General features: G+C 40.3%; 1 protein-coding gene and 1 pseudogene across 2 annotated transcripts in view; both read left to right on the top strand.

Annotated features, from left to right (window-relative positions):
- Positions 1-25481, top strand: part of CFAP54 (cilia and flagella associated protein 54) — a 307392-nt gene that overhangs the window by 147494 nt on the left and 134417 nt on the right. The window contains exons 37-41 of one of the 2 annotated variants that reach the window (XM_028166668.2): positions 5772-5995; positions 6095-6230; positions 9758-9866; positions 21537-21689; positions 23569-23763. In XM_028166668.2, the coding sequence (XP_028022469.2) occupies positions 5772-5995; positions 6095-6230; positions 9758-9866; positions 21537-21689; positions 23569-23763 (817 nt within the window). The remainder of the gene's footprint in view (positions 1-5771; positions 5996-6094; positions 6231-9757; positions 9867-21536; positions 21690-23568; positions 23764-25481) is intronic. The other variant, XM_028166670.2, reaches the window with a different exon arrangement.
- On the top strand, positions 4201-4706 carry LOC103008084 (translationally-controlled tumor protein-like; annotated as a pseudogene).

Raw genomic sequence — 25481 nt, 5'->3', positions numbered from 1 at the left:
TATATAAAGTAATCTACATACATTTAATCCTCATAGCAGTCTTTTTGATGGAGAAAGAAACAGACCCTAAGACAGATCATGTAGCTTGTTGGTTGATATTTATTTCACTGCTTTATCTGTCCATGTTTTGTTACACTAGATGTGGTAGAATTTACAGCCATCTCAAATCTAGCACACTGTGGTTTTTTTTTTTTTTTTTTTTTTTTTTTAGAAATTTCATGTAATGTCTGAAACATTTATATTAACATATTTCCATACAAATAACCCAATGAAAGTTTAGTATTAGTTGTTTTGTTTGTTTTTTTATACTGCAGGTTCTTATTAGGCATCAGTTTTATACACATCAGTGTATACATGTCAATCCCAATCGCCCAATTCAGCACATCACCATCCCCACCTCATCGCAGTTTTCCCCCCTTGGTGTCCATATGTCCATTCTCTACATCTGTGTCTCAACTTCTGCCCTGCAAACTGGCTCATCTGTACCATTTTTCTACGTTCCACATAGATGCATTAACATACGATATTTGTTTTTCTCTTTCTGACTTACTTCACTCTGTATGACAGTCTCTAGATCCATCCACTTCTCAACAAATGACTCAATTTCGTTCCTTTTTATGGCTGAATAATATTCCATCGTATATATGTACCACAACTTCTTTATCCATTCGTCTGTTGATGGGCATTTAGGTTGCTTCCATGACCTGGCTATTGTAAATAGTGCTGCAATGAACATTCGGGTGCACGTGTCTTTTTGAATTACGGTTTTCTCTGGGTATATGCCCAGTAGTGGGATTGCTGGGTCATATGGTAATTCTATTTTTAGTTTTTTAAGGAACCTCCATATTGTTCTCCATAGTGGCTGTATCAATTTACATTCCCACCAACAGTGCAAGAGGGTTCCCTTTTCTCCACACCCTCTCCAGCATTTGTTGTTTGTAGATTTTCTGATGATGCCCATTCTAACAGGAGTGAGGTGATACCTCATTGTAGTTTTGATTTGCATTTCTCTAATAATTAGTGATGTTGAGCATCTTTTCATGTGCTTCGTGGCCGTCTGTATGTCTTCTTTGGAGAAATGTCTATTTAGGTCTTCTGCCCATTTTTGGATTGGGGTGTTTGTTTCTTTGATATTGAGCTGAATGAGCTGTTTATATATTTTGGAGATTAATCCTTTGTCCGTTGATTCATTTGCAAATATTTTCTCCCATTCTGAGGGTTGTCTTTTCGTCTTGTTTATGGTTTCCTTTGCTGTGCAAAAGCTTTGAAGTTTCATTAGGTCCCACTTGTTTATTTTTGTTTTTATTTCCATTACTCTAGGAGGTGGATCGAAAAAGATCTTGCTGTGATTCACACTGTGGTTTAAAGCATGAAAATAAAATTGAAAAAAATGCAAACATCATACAATCCAAACACATTGAAAATTAGTAAACACATAAACACTTTGAGTCATGGGGTTTATAACATTTTCAGATGTAAAATATATGACAACAATAGCACAAAAGACTGGGAGGGCAAATAAAATTAAACTATCATAAGTTTTGAAACTTTATATAAATATAAAGTGATACAATATTAGCTCTCAAGTGGAATGTAATAAGTATGCATTTAATAATCCCCAGAATAATTACCAAAAAAGAGATATAGCTAAAATGCCAAATGGAAGCTAAAAGTAAAGTGGAAAACTAAACAATAGTCAATTAAAGAAGGCAGGAAAAGAGGAACACAGACACATGGGACAAATAGAAAACAAATAACAAATAATCTAACCCAATTATATCTATAACTATATTAATATAAGTGGATTAAATACCCTAATTAAAAGGCAGAGATTGTCTGACTGGATAAAAGAGAAAGACGTGTACTTGTCCATAATAGAAGCACTTCTGGGACTTCCCTGATGGCGCAGTGGTTAAGAATCTGCCTGCCAATGCAGGGGACACGGGTTCAAGCCCTGGTCTGGGAAGATCCCACATGCCACTGAGCAACTAAGCCCGTGCACCACAACTACTGAGCCTGCGCTCTACAGCCCGCGAGCCACAACTGAGCCCATGTGCCACAACTACTGAAGCCCGCTCACCTAGGGCCTGTGCTCTGCAACAAGAGAAGCCACCGCAATGAGAAGCCCGCGCACTGCAATGAAGAGTAGCCCCTGCTCACCACAACTAGAGAAAGCCTGTGCACAGCAACAAAGACCCAACGCAACCAAAAATAAATAAATTTATAAAATAAAAAAAAGAGAGAAGCACTTCTGGGTATAAAGAAACAGGTAGATTGAAAATAAAACAGTGAAAGAAAATAGTAAGCTTAAAATATGAAAATAGTAAACATAAAAAAGCTGGTCAGGCTATGTTAATATTAGATAAAATAGTCTTCAAATCAAGAAGTATTTTGAGAGATAAAGAGGGACATTTCCTGATGAGAAGAAGCTCAATTAATCAGGAAGACATACTAATCATAAGTGTGTATGCGCCAAATAACAGGGATTCAGAATACACTCTGGACACCCAAAGCTTGAAGAGCTTCCTGTTTGGTGGACACATTGATGTGTCGGATGGGTATCAGGCCCTGACTCCATAGAGAGAGGGCACAGAATCTCCTCATCTTGGACCCCTCCAGACCTAGCTCTCTGCACCTCTTCCTTTTGGCTGTTCCTGAGTTGTATCCTTTATAAGAAAACTGTATCAGTGAATTCTGAGTCATTCTAGGAAATTATTGAACCCGAATTTATAGCTGGTCAGTCAGAAGTGCGAGTGACCCTGAGACTTGTGGCTGGCATCTCCAGTGAGCACTGAGCCCTTAAACTGTGGAGTCTGACCCTGACTCTGGGGTAGTTAGTGTCAGAAGTGACGTGCAGTACAAATTAAGATTGCTTGGAAACAGAGCACAAGGCACATGGTGTGTTCACCAAGATGTATCATATGCAGAGTCAAAAAATAAGTCATAATAAAATTTAAAAGACTGAAATCTGAAAGAGTATGTTTTCTAACTGCTACATTATAAACTGATCAATACAATGTAGGAAGAAAAATCTCCAAATATCTGGAAATTAAATAACACAGTTCTAAATAATCCATGGGCCAAAGAAGAAAACACAAGGGAAATTTAAAAAGTATTTCAACTGATGATAACATATCAGAATTTGTGGGATGTAAATAAGCCAGTGCTTAACAGGAACTTTATAGCTTTAAATGTTTAGTAAATAGGAAGAAAGATATAAATCAATCATTTAAGTGTTCATCTATGGGAGCTAGAAAAAGAAGAGTAAATTAGAACCAAAGTAAGTAAAAAGAATAATAGAAATAATAAGAAGAAATGAAGGAAATGGTAAGAGCAGAAATAAATTAGATATAAAACAACCCAGAAAATTAATAAAGTCAATAAATTAATCTTTTGAAAATATTATTAAAATTGGCAGAATCTTAGGAATACTGATGAAGAACGAAAGTGAGAAAAGCACAGATTCCTAATACTAGTAATGAAAGAGGGATATAGCTACAGTTCCCATATATATTAAAAGAAAAATAAGGGAATGTCATGACCAATTTTTACTAATGAATTTGATAACTTAGATGAAATGGACATATCTATTAGAAAGTACAACTTAACAAATCTGACACAAGAAGTGATAGAAAAAATGAATTACCCAAATATATTAAAGAAATTGAACTCATAATCAGAAACCTTGACATAAAGAAAACTCTAGACCCAGAATATTTCCCTGCAGCATTCTAGCAAACGCACAAGGAAGAAATAATAAATCATATACCAATTTTTTTTTTAGAAGTGAGGCCAGCTTAACCCTGACAGATATATCAGAAAGAAAAGTATGAATCAATATTACTCATGAACATAGACACAAAACTCCTTAATGAAGTGTTAGCAAATCAATCCCAGTAAGATATAAAATATGCAAATTATATATATAATATATACAAATGATGATCAAGGGGGGTTTAATCCCAGAAATGTAAGGTTACCATTTGAAAATCAATCAATGTAATTCACCATATTAACAGGATGAAGGAGAAAAATCACATGGCCATTGAAATAGATACAGAAAAAGTATTTACAAAATTCGATATCACTTTTTCCACCTGCTGCTCCTCCCCCTCTGGTTTCACCATGCTCACTCTGAGCTCCGGGCACCTGCTAAGCCAGGGCAGCTGTCATCTCTCTCCAGCTGCCATCACAATTATTTACCTGGACCTCATCAGCCATCATGAGATGTTCCCCGACATTTATAAGTTCCTGGAGATCGAGAGCGGGCTGTGCCTGGAGGTGGAAGGGAAGATGGTCAGTAGGACAGAGGGTAACACTGATGGAAATGTACTCTGCTGTACAGTACTCTCAGTACCCTAGGTGAAGGTACTGAAAGCACAGTAATCACTGGTGTTTATATTGTCATGAACCATTGCTTGCAGAAAACCAGTTTCACAAAAGAAGGCTATAAGAAGTAAATCAAAGTTTCCATGAAATCCATCAGAGGCAGACTTGAAGAACAGAAACCAGAAAGAGTAAAACCTTTTATGACAGAGGCTACAGAATAAATCAAGCACTTCCTTACTAATTTAAAAAACTACCTGTTTTTTATTGGTGAAAATATGAGTCTAGATAGTGTGGTTGCTCTGCTGGGCTCCTGTGAGGATGGTATGACCCCATTTATGATTTCCTTTATGGACGGTTTAGAAATGGAGAAATGTTAACAAATTTGGCAGTAACTTTGGATCGATCACCTGTCATCATAACTGGTTACCGCTTTTCATCCACACGGCATGAGGACTTAGACAAATGGGACTGATGTCATCTTGAGCTCTTTGACTTTTGATTATTAGATGACAAGGACGGAGCTCATAACATCAATAAAATGACATCTATCCTTTATTGAGCATGTCCCAGGTGCCAGGCACTGTGCTAAGGAGGCAAAGTTACATAGGTCATGTATGTCACACCTATTATCCATATCTTCATAGCCTGACTTCAGGTAGGCATATGGCATTTCACAGCCAGATGACTTTCAAGATCTCTTCCAAATTCAAGGACTATGAATCTTATGGGAAGGAGGGGCTAGACTTAAGGTACTGTTTATTGGGCTATAGTCTGACCAGTAGGCGGATCTAACGGGCTTTGCTTTGCCTCAGAAATTTCTAGGGGTGTACACAAATGCGTCAGGGACTTACAGGAAATGAACACAGTAGTTACAGAGTACCTCTAACTTAGGCAAAAAGAGGGTCTTCTGGAAGATTTTCTTTTCCATAAGTTTGACCTTTTGCATTGCGGAATTGGACATATTATTCTACAAACTGGATGTAACCAATGTATTAGGGAAATTTAATTATTTGTGTATACTATAACCTGTTTTTCCTCAAAACTTTACCTTATTTGTTGGTTTACTATCCTTACTGAAATAGTGACTGTGTGCCAGCAAGTAGAGTAATGACTAGCCTTACGTGCTATTTACATTTAGGCTTAAATGATTAAAATTAAATAAAATTAAAAATCCAGTTGCACTAGTCATACTTCCACAGCTCAGCATCCACGTGTGCTTAGCGGCTTCTGTATGGAACTGCACAGATGAAGCACGTTTCCATCATTGCAGAAGTGCTGTTGGATGGTGTCATCAAGCTTTGATTTGCATGATAAAAATAGTAAATTTATTTTCTGTTCAGTTCTTTTCCATGTTATATTTTTAGCTATACATTCAGTGTTCAGAAAAAACATGTAGTAAAATCTGAAATTACACCATTTTTTTTCCCATGTGCTACTTGCAGACTGTTGAAGAAGAAGGAGAGTTCAGTGTTCCAAGTTGCTATGGAAATATTAAAAATGATAACGGTGGTTCTAGCCTTACCTTTGAGCATCCTCTGGATGATGTCAATGTGGTTGATTTGAAATGGATCCACGACTTTGTATTAAAATCTCTGGAACTTGTATATCAAGTAGAAAAATGGGAAACACTTGTATCACTTGCCATTCAGTTCAATACAATTTCGCAGTAAGTACCGCTGTAAGGGCAGCTAACAGGGACAGACTTCACCGAGAAGAATGTTTCTTTACTAACGTTTGTTTTTAATATATTTTTACCATTGTCTAGTGAGAGATATACAGAGCAAGTGACGCCACTCCTTGTGTACGCACAGCGCCAGCTTCTTCTACGAATATCCAAGTGCAAGGGCCCAGATATTACCCAACAGCCTTGCGTAAGATACGAGGCTGAATATGAACAGAAAGTAAGTTTGGCTCTATTATTCATGCAGTGGTGATTTCTTAGTAGTACACATGTAAATAGCAAGATTTAGGAATCAGATAAATGTTCCTATTTTCACTTAGGCATTTATCATTCAAATCAGCAAACATTGTTGAGAGTTGCTCTGTGCCAGTGTTTTCCAGATGCAGGGAAAACAAAAATAAAGTCCTGGTACACAGGAGCTTATATTCAGGTCAGGGCTGATTTACCCATTAGGCATAGTGGGAACAGTGTCTAGAGCCACAGTACTTTTTTAGGAGCCACTAAATGTTTTAATTTCTTTCAAAATAAGAAAGAAGTAACTTTTAGGTCAAAGAAAATGTTTCCGTTTTTACAATTCATCTATTTCTGTTTGTACCAAAGGAGTCATACAATATAATTCTTAATATTTTTTGATGGAGCAGTGGGCCCATGAAGGCAAAAGTGCCTAAGGCCCACGAACGTCGTGGTGCAGCTTTAAGTTAGGTAGGGGGAGGAAAGAGATATGTAAATTCTCTCATTTATTAACTTACTAAATATGTATTGACTCCCTAAGATTAGAGCCATTGCGTTCAGATGTCCAGGATTCCTGGCGTATGTCGGGGGTCCTGGATTCAGTCCCTGCCCCGCACACCAGTCCATGTGGCGGGTTGCGGCCACCCAGCGAGGACTCCATTTTCTCCTTTTCACAAAGGTTCCTTATCGCCTTGGCATAGTCTATGTAGAGAGAACACAGTTTGAGTTCTTGCTTTATGGAGTTTAGTGTCAGAGGGAGTGGAAGTAGGGCCAGATAATAAGCATGTAAACAGATAAAAAGATTTACAACCATCAAATTCTCTGAGGAAAATAAAATAGGTCAGTGGGATAGAGATAGGCTGGGGTGGGGGGTAGAAAGTTGAGCCAAGGGGATCAGGAAGGCCCTTGGAGATGGAAACATTTAGTGGGAAGGGGCCGGCCATACGCTGGGAAAGAGCATTCCAGCCCAAGGGAAGAACAAGGGCAAAGGCCCTGAGATGGGGCAAGAAGGAGGCCTGCATGCTGCAGTGTAGCAGAGGAGGGGGAGGGGACAAAGAAGAGGCTGCTCCTTCTGAATCTTCTTTGTTGCCTCTTCCTCCTTCTCTCCTCCGCAGTGTCTCAGTGTTTGTGTAGCCCAACACTCTGTTCTTGGTCCTCCTGTCTTCTCTATCCGCACACTCTCCCTTGGAGAGTTAATTCAATCTGTGGCTCAAAATTACATCTCCAGGCTAGACCTTTCTCCTGAATTCTGTGTTGACATACCTGACTGCCTGTCTCAGTCAGGGTTCAGTCAGAGAAGCAAAACTAGTTAGAATTAACTGTCTGTCTGTTGATCAATCTATCTATCTATTTATCAAGATTCGTTAAAAGGAGTCAGCTTATATGATCATGGGGGCTCACTAAGCAAGTCCAAAATCCACTGGGTAGGCAGTTGGGATCATGAACAGGAAGGAACCCTACAGGTGTGGCCAGAAGCTGTTCTCCATAGGCAGTCAGTGAGGGAGGATCCAGTGAGGAGAGCGCAGCTGTAGACCTGGATGCTGTTTGGAGTTTGGAGTCTGAAGACTTCCAGCATGGCAAGGACTCACCTGATTAGGTCAGGCCCACCTACGATAATCTCCCTAGCTTAAAGTCAGTTTATTAGGGGCTTTAATTAGTATCTGAAAAATACCCTCACAGCAGCACCTAGATTAGCGTTTGACTGAATAACTGGGATTAAGTGTGTGTATGCTACACAATGGATGCTTCCCTTCCCATCATCCTCATAGTTTAGCCTAACTAAACTGACTCATCAAAAACCCATCACATTGCCTTATCAGCATCATCTCTTAGATGTTTAAGACTCTTCTTGAATTTGGTACATGTCAAACAAACCTGTTCTGCCACATCTTGCCCAATTGATGCAAACCTCATCCTCCTAGCTGCTCAGGCCAGACACCTGGGAGAGCATCCCTGACTCCTCCCTTGCTTTTACACCCCACTTCAGGTTGGTTACCAAATCCTCTCCCTTCAAAATAGACTCAGAATCTGACCACTTCTCACTGCCTCCGCCACTGCTGCTCTCATCCGAGCTACTGCTGTGTTTGCTTGGATTAATGCAATGACTTCCTAACTCTTTTCCTTGCTTCCAGCCTCCCTGAACTCCTGTCTCCATCCTGTAGTCTATTCTGAATGGCAGATAGAACAGCCTTTTAAAAACCTGTCAGACCATGACATTCCTCTGCTTTAAACCCTGCAGTGGTTTCCCATCTGATTCAGTGTTAAAGTTAACATCTTCATCACGGCCTTAATGCCCCACATAACTCATCCCCCTGTGATCACCAGTAACTTGTCTCTGTTAACTCCCCTGAAGCTTTCAGGTGCTGTGTTCTTCTGTTCTTTAAGAAGACCCTACCCCAGGGTCTTTGCATTTGCTCTTCCCCTGCTTGGAATTGTGCCCGCCCCCTGCCAAATATCCACATTGATTTTTCCTGCACCTTTTCCAGTCTTTGTTGAATATCACATTCTCTGTGAGGACTTTCCTCATTACCTTATTTAAAATTATGTGTTGTTTGCTCTATTTCTCTCTATAGTGTTTATAACTCCTTAGAATATTTTATAATGTACTCTATATTTTGTTTATTGTCTCTCTATTTCCACTAGAATAAGTTCCACAACAATAGGAATTTTTGCTTATTTTGTTCTCTGCTATATCATCTGTGAGCTTGGAGCAGTGCCTGGCACATAATAGGTGTTCAATAAAGATTTTTAAATGAAGCTGGCGAGGTGGGAAGGACTAGGTCAAGTAGGGCCTTATTAGGCTGGGGGAAGGAATTTGCATTTTCTTAGACTGTCTTTACATCTCATTGTAGAAGTACCTAAAAGGGACAATAAAGAAACAACATCTACATCAGACTGGGGTTCAAGGATGGTTGTATTTTGAGCATTAGGTTAGTTCAGTGGGGATGGTGGTGAGAGTGGACAAATGGAGACAAGAGGATGGTGGACTTTTAAAAGAATTACCTTATGTCTAAAAATTTCCTGTTTTCAGATATTTTACAACTTTAGGACTCAAGTATCTGTTAAAAATAGTTTAAACAAATACTACAGAGGAAGTTAGTTCTGGAAAACTTCACCAGGGAAATTTAAATTGTGTTAATTTTGAGTAGAGGGGGAAATCTGCCATTGAAAAAGCAGCCTCTATTTTAAATATGTTTCAACTTACATAATGGAAGATATATTTAGACTAGTGAATTTATAGAATATCAGAAAAATCATATTCTAATTGCTCTACATAATTTGCCTAATGCTTTTCCAGCTGTGCTATACAAAAGAAATATGAAAAATTATATAGCCACTTTTTTTCCCCCAAAAGTTCTCATGATTGGATGCTACTCTCGAGCTTTTATTTATAGCATCTTTTTGTATCTCTTTTTTTTTTTTTTACAAATGAAAAATAAGATGAACATTTCAAGTAAGCCAAATTTTTGGCTATAAATACTTAAGTGATATTTGTTTTCTCCTTTCTTTTTTAAGATAACCTGCCGAAATTTCATTGGGAAACAGCTCAAGATTAATCCTCTAACCAATAAAGTGACAACTATAGGACATCAGGCAGATTTCCTTAAAAATCTTATCTCTTCAGGTTGGAACCAATTTTAGCTTGAAACTCTTTCTCTTTTCTTCAAAACAAGGTTTGCTATCGTGTTCTGCATGTCAAGTCTTCCATAATTAAAGTGTTCGCAAAATTTCTTTTGCAGGTTTATTTGACTGAAAATAATCCATTTGATATTTACCATCTTATGTTGCTATAAATGTCACTTAAGGGGAATTAAAACACATGTTTTATCAGTTTAATCTGTTAGTTAAAGAAGGGAGATAAAAAGAGGGAGAAAGGAAATTGATGGGAAAAAATAAAGATGGGAATAGACTGTTTTGCACATTTTTCCCTGTTTTTAATCTCACTTGGGAACTCTTTAAATTGACCTTTTGCTATTTTCTTTGTTCCATCTTGATGCCCGTAATAACTTCCATTTCCGTAATCAATATAGATTGTCCTTCTATTGGTGTTACCAAGGTTTAGTTGTAGGTCTTTTAACGAGAGTGCAAGAGAAGATCTGGGAACATCATGACTCCTTTGGTTTTAGCTGGTAAGCCCTCTTGGAATGTTCTGGTGGTGCAGCTTGTAGGAATGAGGCAATAGGATGAGATGAAAATGGAAATAAAGCCTTCTCTCAATTGCACTTTTCCTATGTTTTGGGTATAGCAAAGAAATGCAAGTCTTCCCTGTGAAGTGTTAGGATTCCTTCATTCATTTATCTGTTGATTTTAGGTATGTATGTGTGTATGTATGTAGGTATGTATTCATTCATTCATTCATTCATTTCTTGAGTAGGTCAGGCAGCTGTTCAGTCATTCAGCAAACATTTATTGAGTATCTACCATGTGCTAAGTTCTGTACTAGGTCCTGAGAATACAAAGATGAATGAGACTAAAGATTTGTTATCCGATTTACAGCCCAATGAAGGAGACCGATAAATAAACCAGAGATTATAGTGTAGAGTAGTAAGGTCTGTACTGTTATGACTACTGCTGCTGCTGCTATAAACAATAATAGTTAACGGCTAGCGTCGCTTTTGAGAGACTCCATGTAATTTAGTGGGGTTAATGTAAAAGTAAAAGGCAAAAGCTGAGGTTAGAAAGGTTGGCAGGAGTTGGATAATAAAGGGTCTTAGAAGGTAGGATAAAGAGATTCAGCTTTATCCGGAGAGCTGAGGGGAGCTAGTTAGAAGGATGTAAAGAAGGAAGAGGAAATGATCATATTTGTGTTCTTGAACTTTCGGCAGCAGCATGGGGAAAAGGTTGGGAGGGGACCATGTGGAGGTAGGAGAGCAGCTGCTCCCAGCTTGTGTGTTACAGACATGATGAGGTCCTGGACTTAGATGGTGAGAACAGAGGGGTGGGCAGATATGCACTCGTTAGGTGAGGCGGATGGATGGGGAAGGGAAGAATTCAAGTTGCCTTGGTTTCTGGCTTGGGTGGCTAAATGGATGTGATATCTTCATTCTATAAACAAAAACAAAAACAGCAACAACAACAAAAAACATTGAAGGGAGGGGCAGGTTAGAGGAAAACATTTCTTTGCTATAACTGAGTTCAAGGTACCTGAATGATAGCTGAGTAGAATGATCCAGTATATGATTGGATGTACCAGTGAGGCACTCAGCAGATCTGTAATTTAGTCACCAATACATTGGTAGTGGTTGAAATCAGGGGCTTGTATGAGGTCACCCAGGGAGAGTTCTGTGGAGTATGGACCTGAGGATGGCCTCACTTTGGAAGCTGTGCCAGTCAAAATGGGCTGGGCTATGTAGCAGTCACGAACAATCCCCAAATGTCATTGCCTTAGCGCAAGGGAAAGTCTATTTTTTGCTCATGCTACTGTATTCAGTGAGGTTGAGCAGCTTATCATCATGGGTTGATGGAATGTCCATCTTGACACAGGCTTGCATGATTGTTTTAGAGGCAGGAGACAAAACACTAATGTTATCCTCTAGGGCAGCTAAACCTGGAGGTATACAGTAAATGGTTCAGAGCACAGCCTTTGAAGCAAGACCATGTGCATATACTATGCACTTTGTGCTAAGAGCTTTATGTAGATTGTCTTATTTCATTGTTATAACAACCCCAATAAAAGAATTATTATTATGCATTGGACAGCAGGCACTGTATGAGTATTAGTGCTTTGTGAGTATTAAGTGCTTTGTGAATGTTAGCTTAACAACTGTCTGATGAGGTAAGTTTGTTATTGTCCCCATTTTCCAGGCAAGAAAAAGAATGTATTTCATATATATTTTTATATTTTATAATTTTATATTCATGATTTATATATAAATCAGGTGGTGGCTCTTAAAGCTGATACTTGAAGTTGACTCATGTCACTTCTATTTTATTGGCTAAAGTCACATGGCCACATCTAACTTCGAAAGGAGAAGGAAGTGTGATGGTCCTCTGTACCCCAAGGATAAAGAGATAGAATATGTGAAGAGCCCTAATGACTGTCATGGGAACAAACAGAGAAGGGGCAGTATCTGAAAGAGATTGGGACATGGCCCAAGAGGTGGGAAGTACAGGAGGTGAGAGTGGTACAAACAAGGCCAAGGTGAGAGAAAGTGTGAGTCAGTGGTCAGAGAGGTCACATAAGATAAGGACAGACTGTCTATTGTATTTGGGAGGTCATTGTCACTGGCCTTTTTGCTGTCCTCACCTTAGGGTCTTGCTCTAGCTGGTTCTCCTTCCTGAAGTACTCTACCCCCATCTAGATGCCTGTCTGATAAATCCCTCACCTCTTTAAAATCTTTGTGCACATCTCAGATTTTCAATGGTGCTTACCCTGACTGTTCTGTTTGAAACTGCACCCTGCCTGCTTCCTTCCAATTCCCCTTACTTTAATAAATGTATTCTTTTTTCCTGGAGCACTTATAACCACTTATCGCACTGTATAATTCAGTTTTTTGTTGCATTTATTGATCACTAGTCTGTCTCCCCTGATAAAACGTAAGCTCTATGAAGTGAGGGATCATTGGTTCGTTCATTGATATAATCCAAATGCCTTCATCAGTGCCTGACACATAGTAGGAACTCAATATCTACTTGTCAAATGAATGACTTTGTGACTTTGACAAGAGTCACTTCAAAGAAATGGTGGGGAAGGGAGTGGAAGTATTTTGAGCAGTGGGTGCAGTAGTGGTGAGGTGCGCCTGCACAGAGTCGTTAGACGAGAGTTGCCTTTCGTGAAGCTTCGAAGTGACAAGGAAGAGGGGGGCAGGAGCAGCCAGAAGGAAACGTAGAGCTCAGGACAGCTCAGGAGGGTTTTGTTTTGTTTGTGTGTCTGTTTTTAGTAGAAAAGAAGGAGCGTATTTCTATATTAAATGAAAAGAGCCAGGAGAGGGGGAGAGCTCAGAGACAGGAGAAAAAGATATTTGATAGGGAAAGGAGCTTGAGGATAAACAAGGAAGAGAATGGGACATAGGGGACTTAGCCTTAGACGGGAGGGTGGGACGCCCCTGCTGCTAGGGCAGAAAGGAAGGAGAGAACAGGCCCAAATGCAGGAAAATTTGTAGATGGTGATGGTAGGAGTTGAAGGCATCCTCACTGGGTACTGGAGATTTTTTTAATGAAGCAGGGGGTTGAGAGCACAGCCAAGGTTGATAGGGTAGGAGATTTCAGGAGGGATGTGAGAGGGTTGACCAGCCACTGAGAAAAATAGGAGAAGGGAGGATAGAAGGGCTGCAGAGCAGTGTAGAGGGTCCAGTTGAGTAAGGTTGGTGACCATGAATTTGTAGGTTTTACTGTTCATGATATTTTACTGTTCATGACAATTTACTGATAAATTGTCTTCTCATATTCAGTGAACAATGGGAGGACCACCTTCCTGTGGTCAATCACGTGTGACTAGTTCCAATCAAAGAGCATGATTCTTCCTGGGTGTGTTCTCCTTTTCTTCATCTTGTCCGTCAAACCTCTGGAGATTCCCCAATTTGGGATCCATAACTCAGAATGTGATTTATACTATCCCCTCCATCCTAAAAAGAGCTGGCAACAAATGTGAGAAAATGTGTCGAAAATGCTTGTTATCAAAATGATGACTAGCATCTCAGGTCTAGGAGAAGCATACATAGCAAAACTCTAGACCTGTGTGACCAGCAGGTGCTTACTGATGATGGCCGCAATATGTCAGAAAAGCACTTTGCCTACCTATTGTTAAGTTACGTTTGGAAAGGCAAGATGGCAGGTGGTGGGACAGAAGGGAAGGCGGAGGGAATCAGGCTACAGTGGTCCTTTGGAATGGTTCTCAGTGGTGGTGGGGGTATAGCCAGTTTGAGCAATGAACAGAACATGAATATTCAAACAGATAAAATCTAAAAATTATTGTAATGACAGTAATAATTGATTGAGCCAAGTACTTTATAACTATTACCTTCTTTAATTTTAACAATCTTAGGAGGTAGATATTATTATGCTTATTATTACAGATGAGAAAATTTAGTGTTACTAGTGAGTACTGGAACCACGATTCAAACCCTGGTCCGTCTGATTGCTTAACCCATAAGGGCTCCACTAAGCTATCAGGTCTGTTCATCATTTGTCCCCTTTCAGGTTAGACTCTCTTCTAAACTTATAGCACTCAAGAAAAAATTGCTATGTCTCAGTAGTTATGGGGAGACAGATACTTTATTGTGACTTGTTATGATAGTTTCACAATTTTTAGATGATCCTGCATAGTAACTACAGGTTTTACATTGAGCAATTATCATTAAAATCTTGGCGTCCACCTTATAGCTCCTTATAAAACTCTAGGACCTCTGTGACTAGGAGCATAATCTGGCCTGGACTTTTGGGTTTATTAGGCAAATTTTTAGGATGCTGAATTTTTTTTCAGTATACTGAATTCAGATCATTAACATGTTTATAAGCATGATGGGTCTTATGTATATCACCACGACATGTTTGCAATTCTTAAAAGAATTTTTAAAAAGACCAAGTATACTTCTGATGGTTTCCACACCAGGTCACTGCTCTAGAACCTCATAGATTCCCTTTTGGCGTAACAGCATTTGGTGGTAGTGCTTGATACATTTAATTCTTCAGAACAGGTATTGTAATGCTCCAGTGCCTAGGAACATTTGGTGTTCTCATTATTTAACAGCATTCTATTCTCCCTTTAGCTATTTAACTAATGCATATGTAATTTGGGATAGTCTCTGTAGGGTTTGCAGGAGTGAGAATACCTTCCCTTACAGATGATTTTTTGTATGTTTGAGTAACTTGCCTGCTTGTTAAGCTTCATAGGGGAGATAACTCCATGGATGAGCCTTTTATTGTAGCTGTTTTTGCGTTCCGCCTGGGATCTCTTTCTTGAGTTTTGACCTTATTGGTATTTAAGTTCTCTAATAGGGTAGTTCAGTCGTCAGGTGTGTTGGAATTTTGTACCCTTTGGCTGACATGTTTTTTTAGTACCTCTGGGCATTTAGATTGATGTGACCAAGCGTGTAGAAAGCAGCCCAAATTTTGTATCACTCCCTGATCCTTCCTTGGTGAACCCATCTCTCTGGAGTCATTGGCATTTCAATTTTAATATCTACACTGGTACAATGAGAGATGTAGTAAATCGAGTCTCTTTTCTCCTCCTCCTTCTTATTCTTACCTATTCCAAACCGTTGAGGCTATTAGTGCCTTTAAAATAGCTTCTTGAATTGTCCATGGAATTTTTCAGAGAGGAACCCCTTGAGACAAAGATGGCAGGACGAGGCCTGCAAAGCTAATATTTCCGTATTCCTTTGCATCATTTATCTCATGTTGACAGCCACCAAAACACCAGCAGAGCCCTAATTAGACTACAAGGACAAAGGGTATACTAGGCTTGAAAGAAGAAAAAAAAAGTAATAGTTTAGGAAAAAAACAAAATGGAATGATTTATAAGCAGATAGTTGATAAAAAGTAGCAGGATGATTTTATTCAGACCTCATATTTTAAAGATGGCAGACATCTACTCTTCCTCCCATCCCTCTTATCACCCCCAATCACTGGCATGCCTTCGTGAATGTTATTCTAGAATGTAAGCTCTGGGAGAGCAGGGAGTGTGTCTGTTTTGTTCACTTGTACCTCCTCAGTGCCTAGCATGGCATCTAGTAACGGTACGTGCTTAATGGATATTTTTTAAATATATGACTGATGGTCATAATGTGAGCATCCGTCTGATGAACGCTTCCTCCATGACCGGCGCTATGCTGGACACTTCACACACAGCTTAAAACAGTAACCCTTGGAGGGAAATATTGCCATCCCAGTTTTAATAGATATTTAAAATGAAGGCCTGGAGAAAGTAACTATCTCAAAATATTAATATGTGAGGGCTTCCAGCTTCCTCCTTTTCCTTTGCTTTGCTGAACTTCTTTCCCTAATCTCACTCTCTACGGAGGAAAAAAATGAAAGCCAAGCTCATGAATTCTGGCAGGAGAATGGAGGAATAGAGCAGAAACCTATAATCTTCAGGGTGTTGTGCATAAGGGTTGGGGTGGGAGAGGTGGGGGCATGCCTTGTCGGGGATGGTGCAGGACTGTGCCCGCTTAGAGGAGGGGAGATGGTGGAGACAGGATGGAGGGGACAGAAGAGCGAAGCTGGCAGGAGAAGAGCGAGATCCCCGGGGAGTTAATAAAGAGCTACTGTGGCCTACGTAGTTGATCCTCTTAAATATGTGATAGGGGAGTGTGTCAGGAGTGAACTGTGGCCGTGTTCCTGGTTTGACTAGAACCTCCAGGGTTTCTAGATGTGAGGGTGGTAATGAAAGATTTATCTCTATGGCCATTTGAATGTGACCCTGTGTTGTGAATTCCGTCGGGATCTCCCTGGGCTTACAAGGACCCCAGGCTTATTTCTGTCTTATTCTCAAAGTGTCCCTATGCCCACATTAGCAGGCCTCAAATTGGTGTCACTTCCTGTTCCCCAAATCTGATACCCTTTGGAAAACTAGTTGGGAAAGGCTTCAGACTTGAACCCTGGTTTTCTCTCTTATCTCGTGTTAAGGGTTTAAAACAAGGGAATGTCCCTCAAATTCACCTTTCCTCCTTTGTAAAGTATAAGTGATATCTATCTCTGCTAGTTGTAAGGTGCTGTGAGGATTGATCGAGATTAATGCCTATGGAAGTGATTATTAATAACGTTTATCCCAGCCATTTAGCTTTGAAAACTGTTGTCATTCATTCATGTAACAAATATTTATTGAGCACATACCACATAACAGGTATGGTTATAGGCCAGGGGTGAATTCAGTGGACAAAATGGGCAAAAATTCCTGCCCTCATGGAACTTGCATTCTAGTGGCCAGAGACAATCAATAAACAAGTAAAACACATAGTAAGTCAGAAGATAATGGGTGCCACAATTTTAAAGAGGGTGATCAAAGAAGGCCTCACTGAGAAGTTCATGGTTAAGCCATAAGCTTAAGGAGCTGAGGAATCAAGACATGGAGATATCTGAGGGAAGACTGTTCTAGACCAAAGTGAACCACTGTTGCCAAGACCCTCAGGTGGAAACGTGCCTGGTGTGGGAGGGAGTGAGGGGGAGAGTAGTGAGGAGATGGGAAGCTTGTTCACGTTGGGCCTTAGCGGTCACTCCAGGGGCTTTGGTGTTTGCTCTAGGTGATGAGCGAGCCAGTGGAGGGTCTTGGACAGGGATGTGACATAAGAGAACTTACATTTTATTTATTTATTTATTTATTTATTTATTTATTTATTTACGTATGTATTTATTTTTGCCTGCATTGGGTCTTCGTTGCTGTGCGCGGGCTTTTCCTAGTTGCGGTGAGCGGGGGCTACTCTTCATTGTGGTGCGTGGGCTTCTCATTGTGGTGGCTTCTCTTGTTGCGGAGCACGGGCCCTAGGTGCACAGGCTTGGTAGTTGTGGTGCACAGGCTTAGTTGCTCTGCAGCATGTGGGATCTTCCTGGACCAGGGATCGAACCCATGTCCCCTGCATTGGCAGGCGGATTCTAAACCACTGCACCACCAGGGAAGTCCTGAGAGAACTTACGTTTTAAAAGGCATCCTCTGGCTGCTATGTTGAGAGTGGCAAGGGTGGAAACAGGGAGACTGGTTGGGGGCAGCGATTGCGGTAATTCAAAAGAAGATGATAGGTCTTGGAACACAGTGGAAGTGGGAGTGGAGAGTGGAGCTGGTGAGTGATGGTGGCACTCTGGATGTTTTCTGAAGAGGGAGCCTCCAGAATTTGTTGTGAATTTGACTTGGGGCATCAGATGGCATGAAGAGTCACGGGCGATTTCAGCTTTTGGCCTGAGCAACTGGAAAAATAGAACCATCCCTTAATAAGATGGGGAAAGACTATGGGAGGAATAGGTTTAGGGAGGAAAGATTCAGAAATCAGTTGGGAACCTGGTAAGTGTGTGATGTCTGTTAAACACACAGCGGAGGAGACCATTGGATAGATGAGTCTCAGGACTTCAGGAGACTTGGGGCCAGAGATAGAAATTTGGGAGCCAGCAGCATGTGGATATTTAGACCCATGAGACTAGATGAGATTATCAAGGGGGTGAATGTGCTACCAACCTGGCTTCTTGGGCTCTTTAATCAATAGAAGTTGATAAGAGGCAGGACGAGAAATTCAAGCAAGGCTTTACGGGGGCTCATGCTACAGCACGGGGGAGCAAGAAGAATTAACAGGTTCCCTTGCTCGCTCCCCGACTGGCAGGGGGGCTGGTTCCTTAACTGGGGCGTGAGGACAGATCAGTGGGTAAGGCCGGAGGGGTCCTTAGGGTGGTCTCCCCACGCCTTTGGTGGTCCTGTGTGCAGGGATCATGCCCAGTACCCTGCTTTTGCTCCCAGCACCTCAGAAGTGGCAGTTTGTGTATCTTATTGTTCATGATTTGCCCCAACTGTGCAAGCACGCAGTTATTTTTAGTCCCTTATAGTTTCTTTGTGTTCTGTTGCTTGAGCAGACCCTTGTCCAGGTGCAAGCACTGCAGCAAAGGGTCCCAGGTCCCAGCCTGCCTCAAATGTTAGTTGAGAAAAGAGAGGCATTCTAAGGATTGAGCCCTGGGCTTTTCCAGTATTAAGAGGTTGGGTAGATGAGGACGAATTAGCAAAGAGGGTTAAGAAGGAGTGTCAGTAAGGTTGGAAAAGGACCTTTAAGCCAAGGGAAGAAAGTATTTCAAGGAGGAGGGAATTAGCAACTGGGTCAAATGCTGTTGAAAATTTATGAGGGATAAAGTCTAAAAATTGAACATTAGATGTAGCCACGTGAAGATCCTTGGGGTGAAATGATGGGGGAAAGTCTGATCTAAGCAGGTTCAAGAGAGAATGGGGAACAGTGAAAATAGAACTTTTTGAGGAGTTTTGTTGTAAAATGGAGCAGAGAAATAGGATGGTGTCTTGAGGGGAAAGTAGGGTCAAGAGAAAGGTTTTTTATTTTTTAAAAATATTTTTTTTTCTGTTTTAGAAATTTAGATATAGTTACCATGCTATACATTACAGCTTTAGAACTTATTTATCTTATAATTGACATTTGTAGCTCTGGGCCCCCTTCACCCATTTTGCCCATCACCCCACCCCCTGCCTATGGCAACCACCAATCTCTTCTCTGTTTCTATGAGTTTGGGTTTTTTTAGATTCCACATATAAGTGAGATCATACAGTGTTTGTCTTTCTCTGTCTGAATTTATTTCTCTTAGCATCATGCCCTCAAGGCCCATCTATGTTGTCACAAATGGCAGGATTTCCTTATTTTTTATGGCTGAATAATATTCCATTGGGTATATACCACATTTTCTCTCTCCATTCATCTGTTGATGGACACTTAAGTTATTTCTATGTCTTGGCTATTATAAATAATGCTGCAATGAGCATGAAATTTTTTTGATTTTTTTTCTTAAGATAGGAGAAAAAAGGAAAATGTTGTTGAGAATGATTCAGCAGAGGGAAAAACTGATGATTTGGAGGGGAGAGGAGAATTGCTGGAGTGATGCCCTGGCAGTGTAGATGGGCACAGGTGCTGGGGGCTGGGTGGGTCTGATGGTAGGGGATTGCAGGAAATCCCTTTGGATTCCTCCCATTTACTCCCACTGAGGTGGGAAGCAAGGTCATTGGCCCTGAAAGATGGGGAAGAGGTAATTCCCACTCCCTTTCTTTTCTTTGCCACGTAGCCAATTAACCACTCTCCTGTCGCTTCTAACATTGGAATGTTCCCTGTGTCCCTCCCTTGTTTCCACCGCTACCACCTCAGTCAAGTTCAAATCATACAACGTGTGTGTTATAACTTCACAACCTCCCAGCCACCACCCTCTTTCCATTGCAGGCTGCTGTGCATACAGCGGCGGGCTAACTCTTCCTGAAATACTAATCTCTTTCTGCTGGGGTCCTACTCAAAACAGTTTCTTGACTGCCCATTAAAGAGGATGATGGTCACTTACTCAGCGAGGACTTCAGGCCTCTGGAAACCCTTCTCAGTTCAAAAGGACTGGCCATGTCATCTCATTGTGCCCTGAATCACCACCCTTAATCCTGCTCCCACCCTCTCCTTGCACAAACTAGTTCTGTGACCCAAGGGATGCTGCTAGACTTCTCTATGCCTGATTTTCCTCATCTGTAAAATGAGGATATAATGGTACATACTTCTTATGGGTGTTGCTAGGATTCAGTGAGACTATCACAATAATTATTTAGAATAGTTACTGGCATAGTATAAACACTTAATCAACTTCAGCTATTCTTATTCTAACTGTCTGAAACCCCTTGCCTCTTTCTTCCTGATCTAATCTTCCCTATCCTCTAAGACACAGCTGGCATATCTTCTCTCCCATGAAGTCTTTCTTGCTCATCCTTTCCTGCCTACACTGATCTCTCTCTTCTATCTTTCCCTCATTTTCACATGTAACCAGATACTTTCTGTCAATGTGATTTTCATAATCCAGTGTTAGAATGCCTCTTTGCTTCAGCTGAACGGTAAATTTCTTGAGAGCAGAGGTCATGCCTCTTAACCTCTTATAGCCCTGTTCCCTAGCAAGTTGCTGCACTCTCAAGACCTCGGATTTTACAGGGGATATTCGACCTGCTCAACTTGTTGAAGGGGTAAATTTATTTGTTATTCATCTGAAGCCTGGGTTTCTTCTTTCCCGTGTGCCTGCTTCATGGTGTATGCAGCCGGTCTGCAGCCTAATTCATGGGACCGTCACTACCTCTCCAGGGACCTCGCAGCAGCTCTCTGCCAACATCTGCCCTTCTGGCCACTTTTCAGGACTGCTTTGTAGTTCCATACCTGTTTATGGCCTCATCTTCCTTTCCTCTGCATCCTCCAGTATTAGAAAGCTGTCTTTTCCTTCTCTCAAGGGAGCAGTTGCCCATCTCCAAGCTTCTTTTTTCCTCCTTTCGTCTCCTTCCCAAGGCACCTTGGCTTTGAAGAGGCTGCTGAAAAGGAGTAGATTATTTCATCTTTTATGATCAGCAAAAGAAAAAGTGGGAGGCTTCATTAGGAAAATTGGCAAGATCTAAAGTTATTTGCATTTCATACAAATCAAAAGTTTTCTAAGTTTTTTTCTTTTTTTTTAAAAGAACTGTCAAATATACCAAAAAAAAACAAAAACAAACTTTGATCTGAACGTTGAAACAACTGCTGCAGACCTGGGGGCTTTGAATTTAGCAGCTTTCGTTTGGGCCCAAGAAATTCTCTGAATTAGGAAGTCTTTTGCTGCTTGTTGGCTTGCTGCAACATTTCATCCCTCACGTGACTCTTCCCTTTCTTTTCAGAATACAGCAAAGCCAAAGAGCTCCTCTGTGTGCCCGTGGACGTGACAGACACTTTGAGATGTTTTAGAGAGACCTTGGAAAAATCTAAATATCAAAACAGATCAATCCGACACAGCAGAAAGTTGCTTTCGTTATTTCTTGCCCAGACACAAGGTAAAATATAGTCATTCCTAGGCATCTGCGGGGAATTGGTTCCAGGACCCCCTGTGGATACCAAAATCCGTGGATGTACACGTCTCTTACAGTCAGCTCCCCTCCCCTGCCCCCCGTATCCATGGTTCTGCATCCCCAGAAATGGAGGGCTGACTGTACTTGCTCTACATCCCTTCCTCTTTATTTACCCAGGGTACCACCCCGTGGGTCTACTGTGTTCTGCCGTAGGTTCCTCCTTCCCCACTTCCATGCCCACTCCCTGCTGCCTTTCACTTTCTTCGTCTTGTCTAGTGGATTACATCTCTGTTTCTCCCACTTTATTCCAACCAAAGCACTGCCTCACTCATCTGCTTCTATGCCTTCTGTGAGATGAGCATAATCCCTTAAGTGGAGTAAATACGGAAGCAGTGCTATAGTCTTGTTTTATTTTTATAAGTAGATGAATTGTTTCATACCGAATTAACTACAGTCTTTTACCAAAACACTACTTTATCAGTGTCTAAGAAAGGGATGCATTTTAATATACACATCTAGTAAAATTTCTTATTAATACCATAGATTTTGATCTTAGAGGTTTCTTTTAGCTTAAAAAAAAGATATTCACTGTTCTTGGTTACATTACACTTGTTTTCTCCCTTCTCAAAATCTATTGATTTGTAAACTCAGTCAAAGCAGGACTTCAAGTGGTTAAGTGGTAACCTCAGAGAGAAAGAAGATACTCAAATTCAGGCCAAGAAAAATCTCAAATTATCTACATTTAGGTAATTTAAAATTTGTTAAAACCCTGATTTGTGTTTATAAGCCTTACTGTTCACATTTATCAGAATAATAAGAATAAACTTAAAGAATAAATTTAAATTAATAAACTTAAAATAATTGTATTTTAAAGTTATTAATAATAGATTTAAACTTAGCATCTAACTAAGATGATAATAGTCTCTGAACTGATCTTTTAGAAATTGACCAATTTTTTTTTTTACAACCACTGACAAGTTTTATTTATATATGTATATAATATATGTTTGTATGTATGTATGTATCAATATATATTCATTCTTGTTGCTGCCCCTTCTCCCCGCAAAAAGCACTTACTATGATATGTACCCACAGTTTTTGGTTGTATTGTCCACAGACACACATTACATTAAATTGGCCCTCCACATCATGTTTAAACTTCTTTCAATTATGGTGTACATTAAAAGTGGTTAAGGGCATGAATAGAAAAAGCAAATACAATTCCTAAGAATGGTTTACACCACCTCAATCTGAATTTCACCTGGTACTAAGATATTCTCAGCGGTTTATCCCCAGTCCTTGGGCTGTAGACCTAAATCCATTTTAGCTTCTCTGTCTCTGAGGTTTTTGACTACTTCCCCTAGAATATTTTTCCTTTTTTTTTTTTTTTCCTGTGTGTTCTCTGATCTTATACAGAGACAGGTTCTTTCCCATTTTTTTTCTCCCCTCAGGTCAGAAGTACCTCTGCACTGCTTCTATCCCAGAGATCTCTGCCCCAGAGGCAAACTAACATCTTACTGTTGGAAACTCTTTTAAAAAAGGCAAACTCAAAACCTGTGCAACTTCTGCCATTCCCCATGGGGAGCAAAGCATTATCTCAACATTTACTTTCCAGCGAACTGCCCCTCTGTGCTGTTCTTTATGAGGTAACACGAGTGTAGAGCACATCACACACCTGGGCTCTTCAGAAATGATTCGAGATACGAAGTTTAAGAAAATAGTGTCCTTCGAGCTGCCAATGAGTCTCAGCTCTGTACAGAACCCTTCCTTCCTTCTCCTTTTCCACTTCTACTTTTTTCCTCCTCATCAACTTCCCTTCTTTCTCCATTTTTAAGTTTCTTTTAAAATTTTTTCATGAATTTAGGAGACAAAGGAGGAATGAACAATTTAAAATTCACTACCGGAAAGGTGGAGTTTTGCCTGGGGACAGAAGAGATGCACATGCCAACACCCCCTGACCTTTCTCAGGAGCACTTCCAAGTTTTCAGCTCAGTGGAGAAAAGCAAACTTCCCTCCTCACAACTTGGACTCGTAATTTCTTCTTATTATGAAACTATTAGTAAGATTTATTCATTATGTGTTCGTTTTCAGTATGACCTGCCACATTAATGTTGAGATTGCATTTGGTCTTGAAATGTTATCTTTTTTAAATGATTTTTTATTTATTTATTTATTTTTAAAATATTTCAGCTTACTTTTTTTTTTTTTTTAACTTTGGGTTTATTTAATTTATTTATTTATTTACGGCTGCTTTGGGTCTTCGTTTCTGCGCGAGGGCTTTCTCCAGTTGCGGCAAGTGGGGGCCACTCTTCATCGCGGTGCGCGGGCCTCTCACTGTCGCGGCCTCTCTTGTTGCGGAGCATAGGCTCCAGACGCGCAGGCTCAGTAATTGTGGCTCACGGGCCTGGTTGCTCCGCGGCATGTGGGATCTTCCCAGACCAGGGCTCGAACCCGTGTCCCCTGCACTGGCAGGCAGATTCTCAACCACTGCGCCACCAGGGAAGCCCCTATATGATTTTTTAAATTTATTTTTTTTATCGAAGTATAGTTGATTTGTAATATTGTGGTAGTTTCAGCTGTGCAGCAAAGTGATTCAGTTATATATCAATATATATCTATATATCTATATATCTATATATAGATATTTCAGATTCTTTTCCATTATAGGTTATTACAAGATATTGAATATAGTTCCCTGTGCTAGACCGTAACTGAAATGTTATCTGTAGAAGTAGGATGAAGGAGCTTGAACATAGAATCTATTCATCACACCCTCGTGGACAGTGACAGAGCAGCGTCAAGACAAGCGGCTTCCAGCCCCTCCCGTCACCCACTTTCCCAGATTGGCTGTCACCATTGTGAGATTCTAGGCACCGTCCCATCCATCCCACTTTAACTGAATCTGTGAACCGTTTGTCGAGATGTGGCCACTGTTATGTGCTTTTGCTCTGCCCCAGCTGATTCCATTTTCCTTGTCTTTCCACTTGATTTGGTTTTTCTACAAATTCAGCAGTATAAATTCAGCCCATGTTGTAGACCCAACATCCCCCCCTTTTTTTATAACAGACATTTTGTAACTCCCCCTTTATTCTTCCTATGCACATTATTTTTAAAAATCAATATGAAGCACTAAATATAAAATGAAGGGTAAATAAAATGAAATAACTTTATAATAAAAGAATCTATTTGTTGGTATGTAAGAGCTTAGGCACTAGAGGTATAGAGAAGCAATCAGATGCTCACATATAGTATGTAAAGTATACAGGATACACATGAATGTGACAGCTACAAATGCAGACTGATACAGGTGTACTGTATTGGTAACTCAAGTACTATCAGCATTGCTAATTTTGGTGACATGATGTTCTAAAATGGCAAATCTAGGCCATTCTGGACAAAACAAAATATTACAGTGGTTGCATTTCTGGAAAACTCAGAGCATTTTGAACACACGCAAACATACCCTTTCTATGAAATGAAGTTAGATGTTAGACTCAAATAATTATAAATAGGTTTCTCACCTTTTTCCTCACTGTGGGGGAAGGTTCTGTGCATGGCAGGCCATCAAGTGTCAGGTCCTTACCTAGGAAATACTAGCACATGCCCCATTGTGACAACTAACAAAACCCTCCTCAAATTTCTAAAATACCCTCCAGGGGACATTGCTACCCTCATTAGAAACCATTGCCATGTTAGTTGGGTTTTTTGGCTACACATCCTGGAATGCATGTATTCATCAGAAAACAACAACAAATTCAGGTACTATTCAAGATGTGC

This window comes from Balaenoptera acutorostrata, chromosome 11 (assembly GCF_949987535.1).
Source record: "Balaenoptera acutorostrata chromosome 11, mBalAcu1.1, whole genome shotgun sequence".
NCBI classification, from domain to species: domain Eukaryota; kingdom Metazoa; phylum Chordata; class Mammalia; order Artiodactyla; family Balaenopteridae; genus Balaenoptera; species Balaenoptera acutorostrata.
This window is presented reverse-complemented; position numbering and strand designations above follow the sequence as displayed.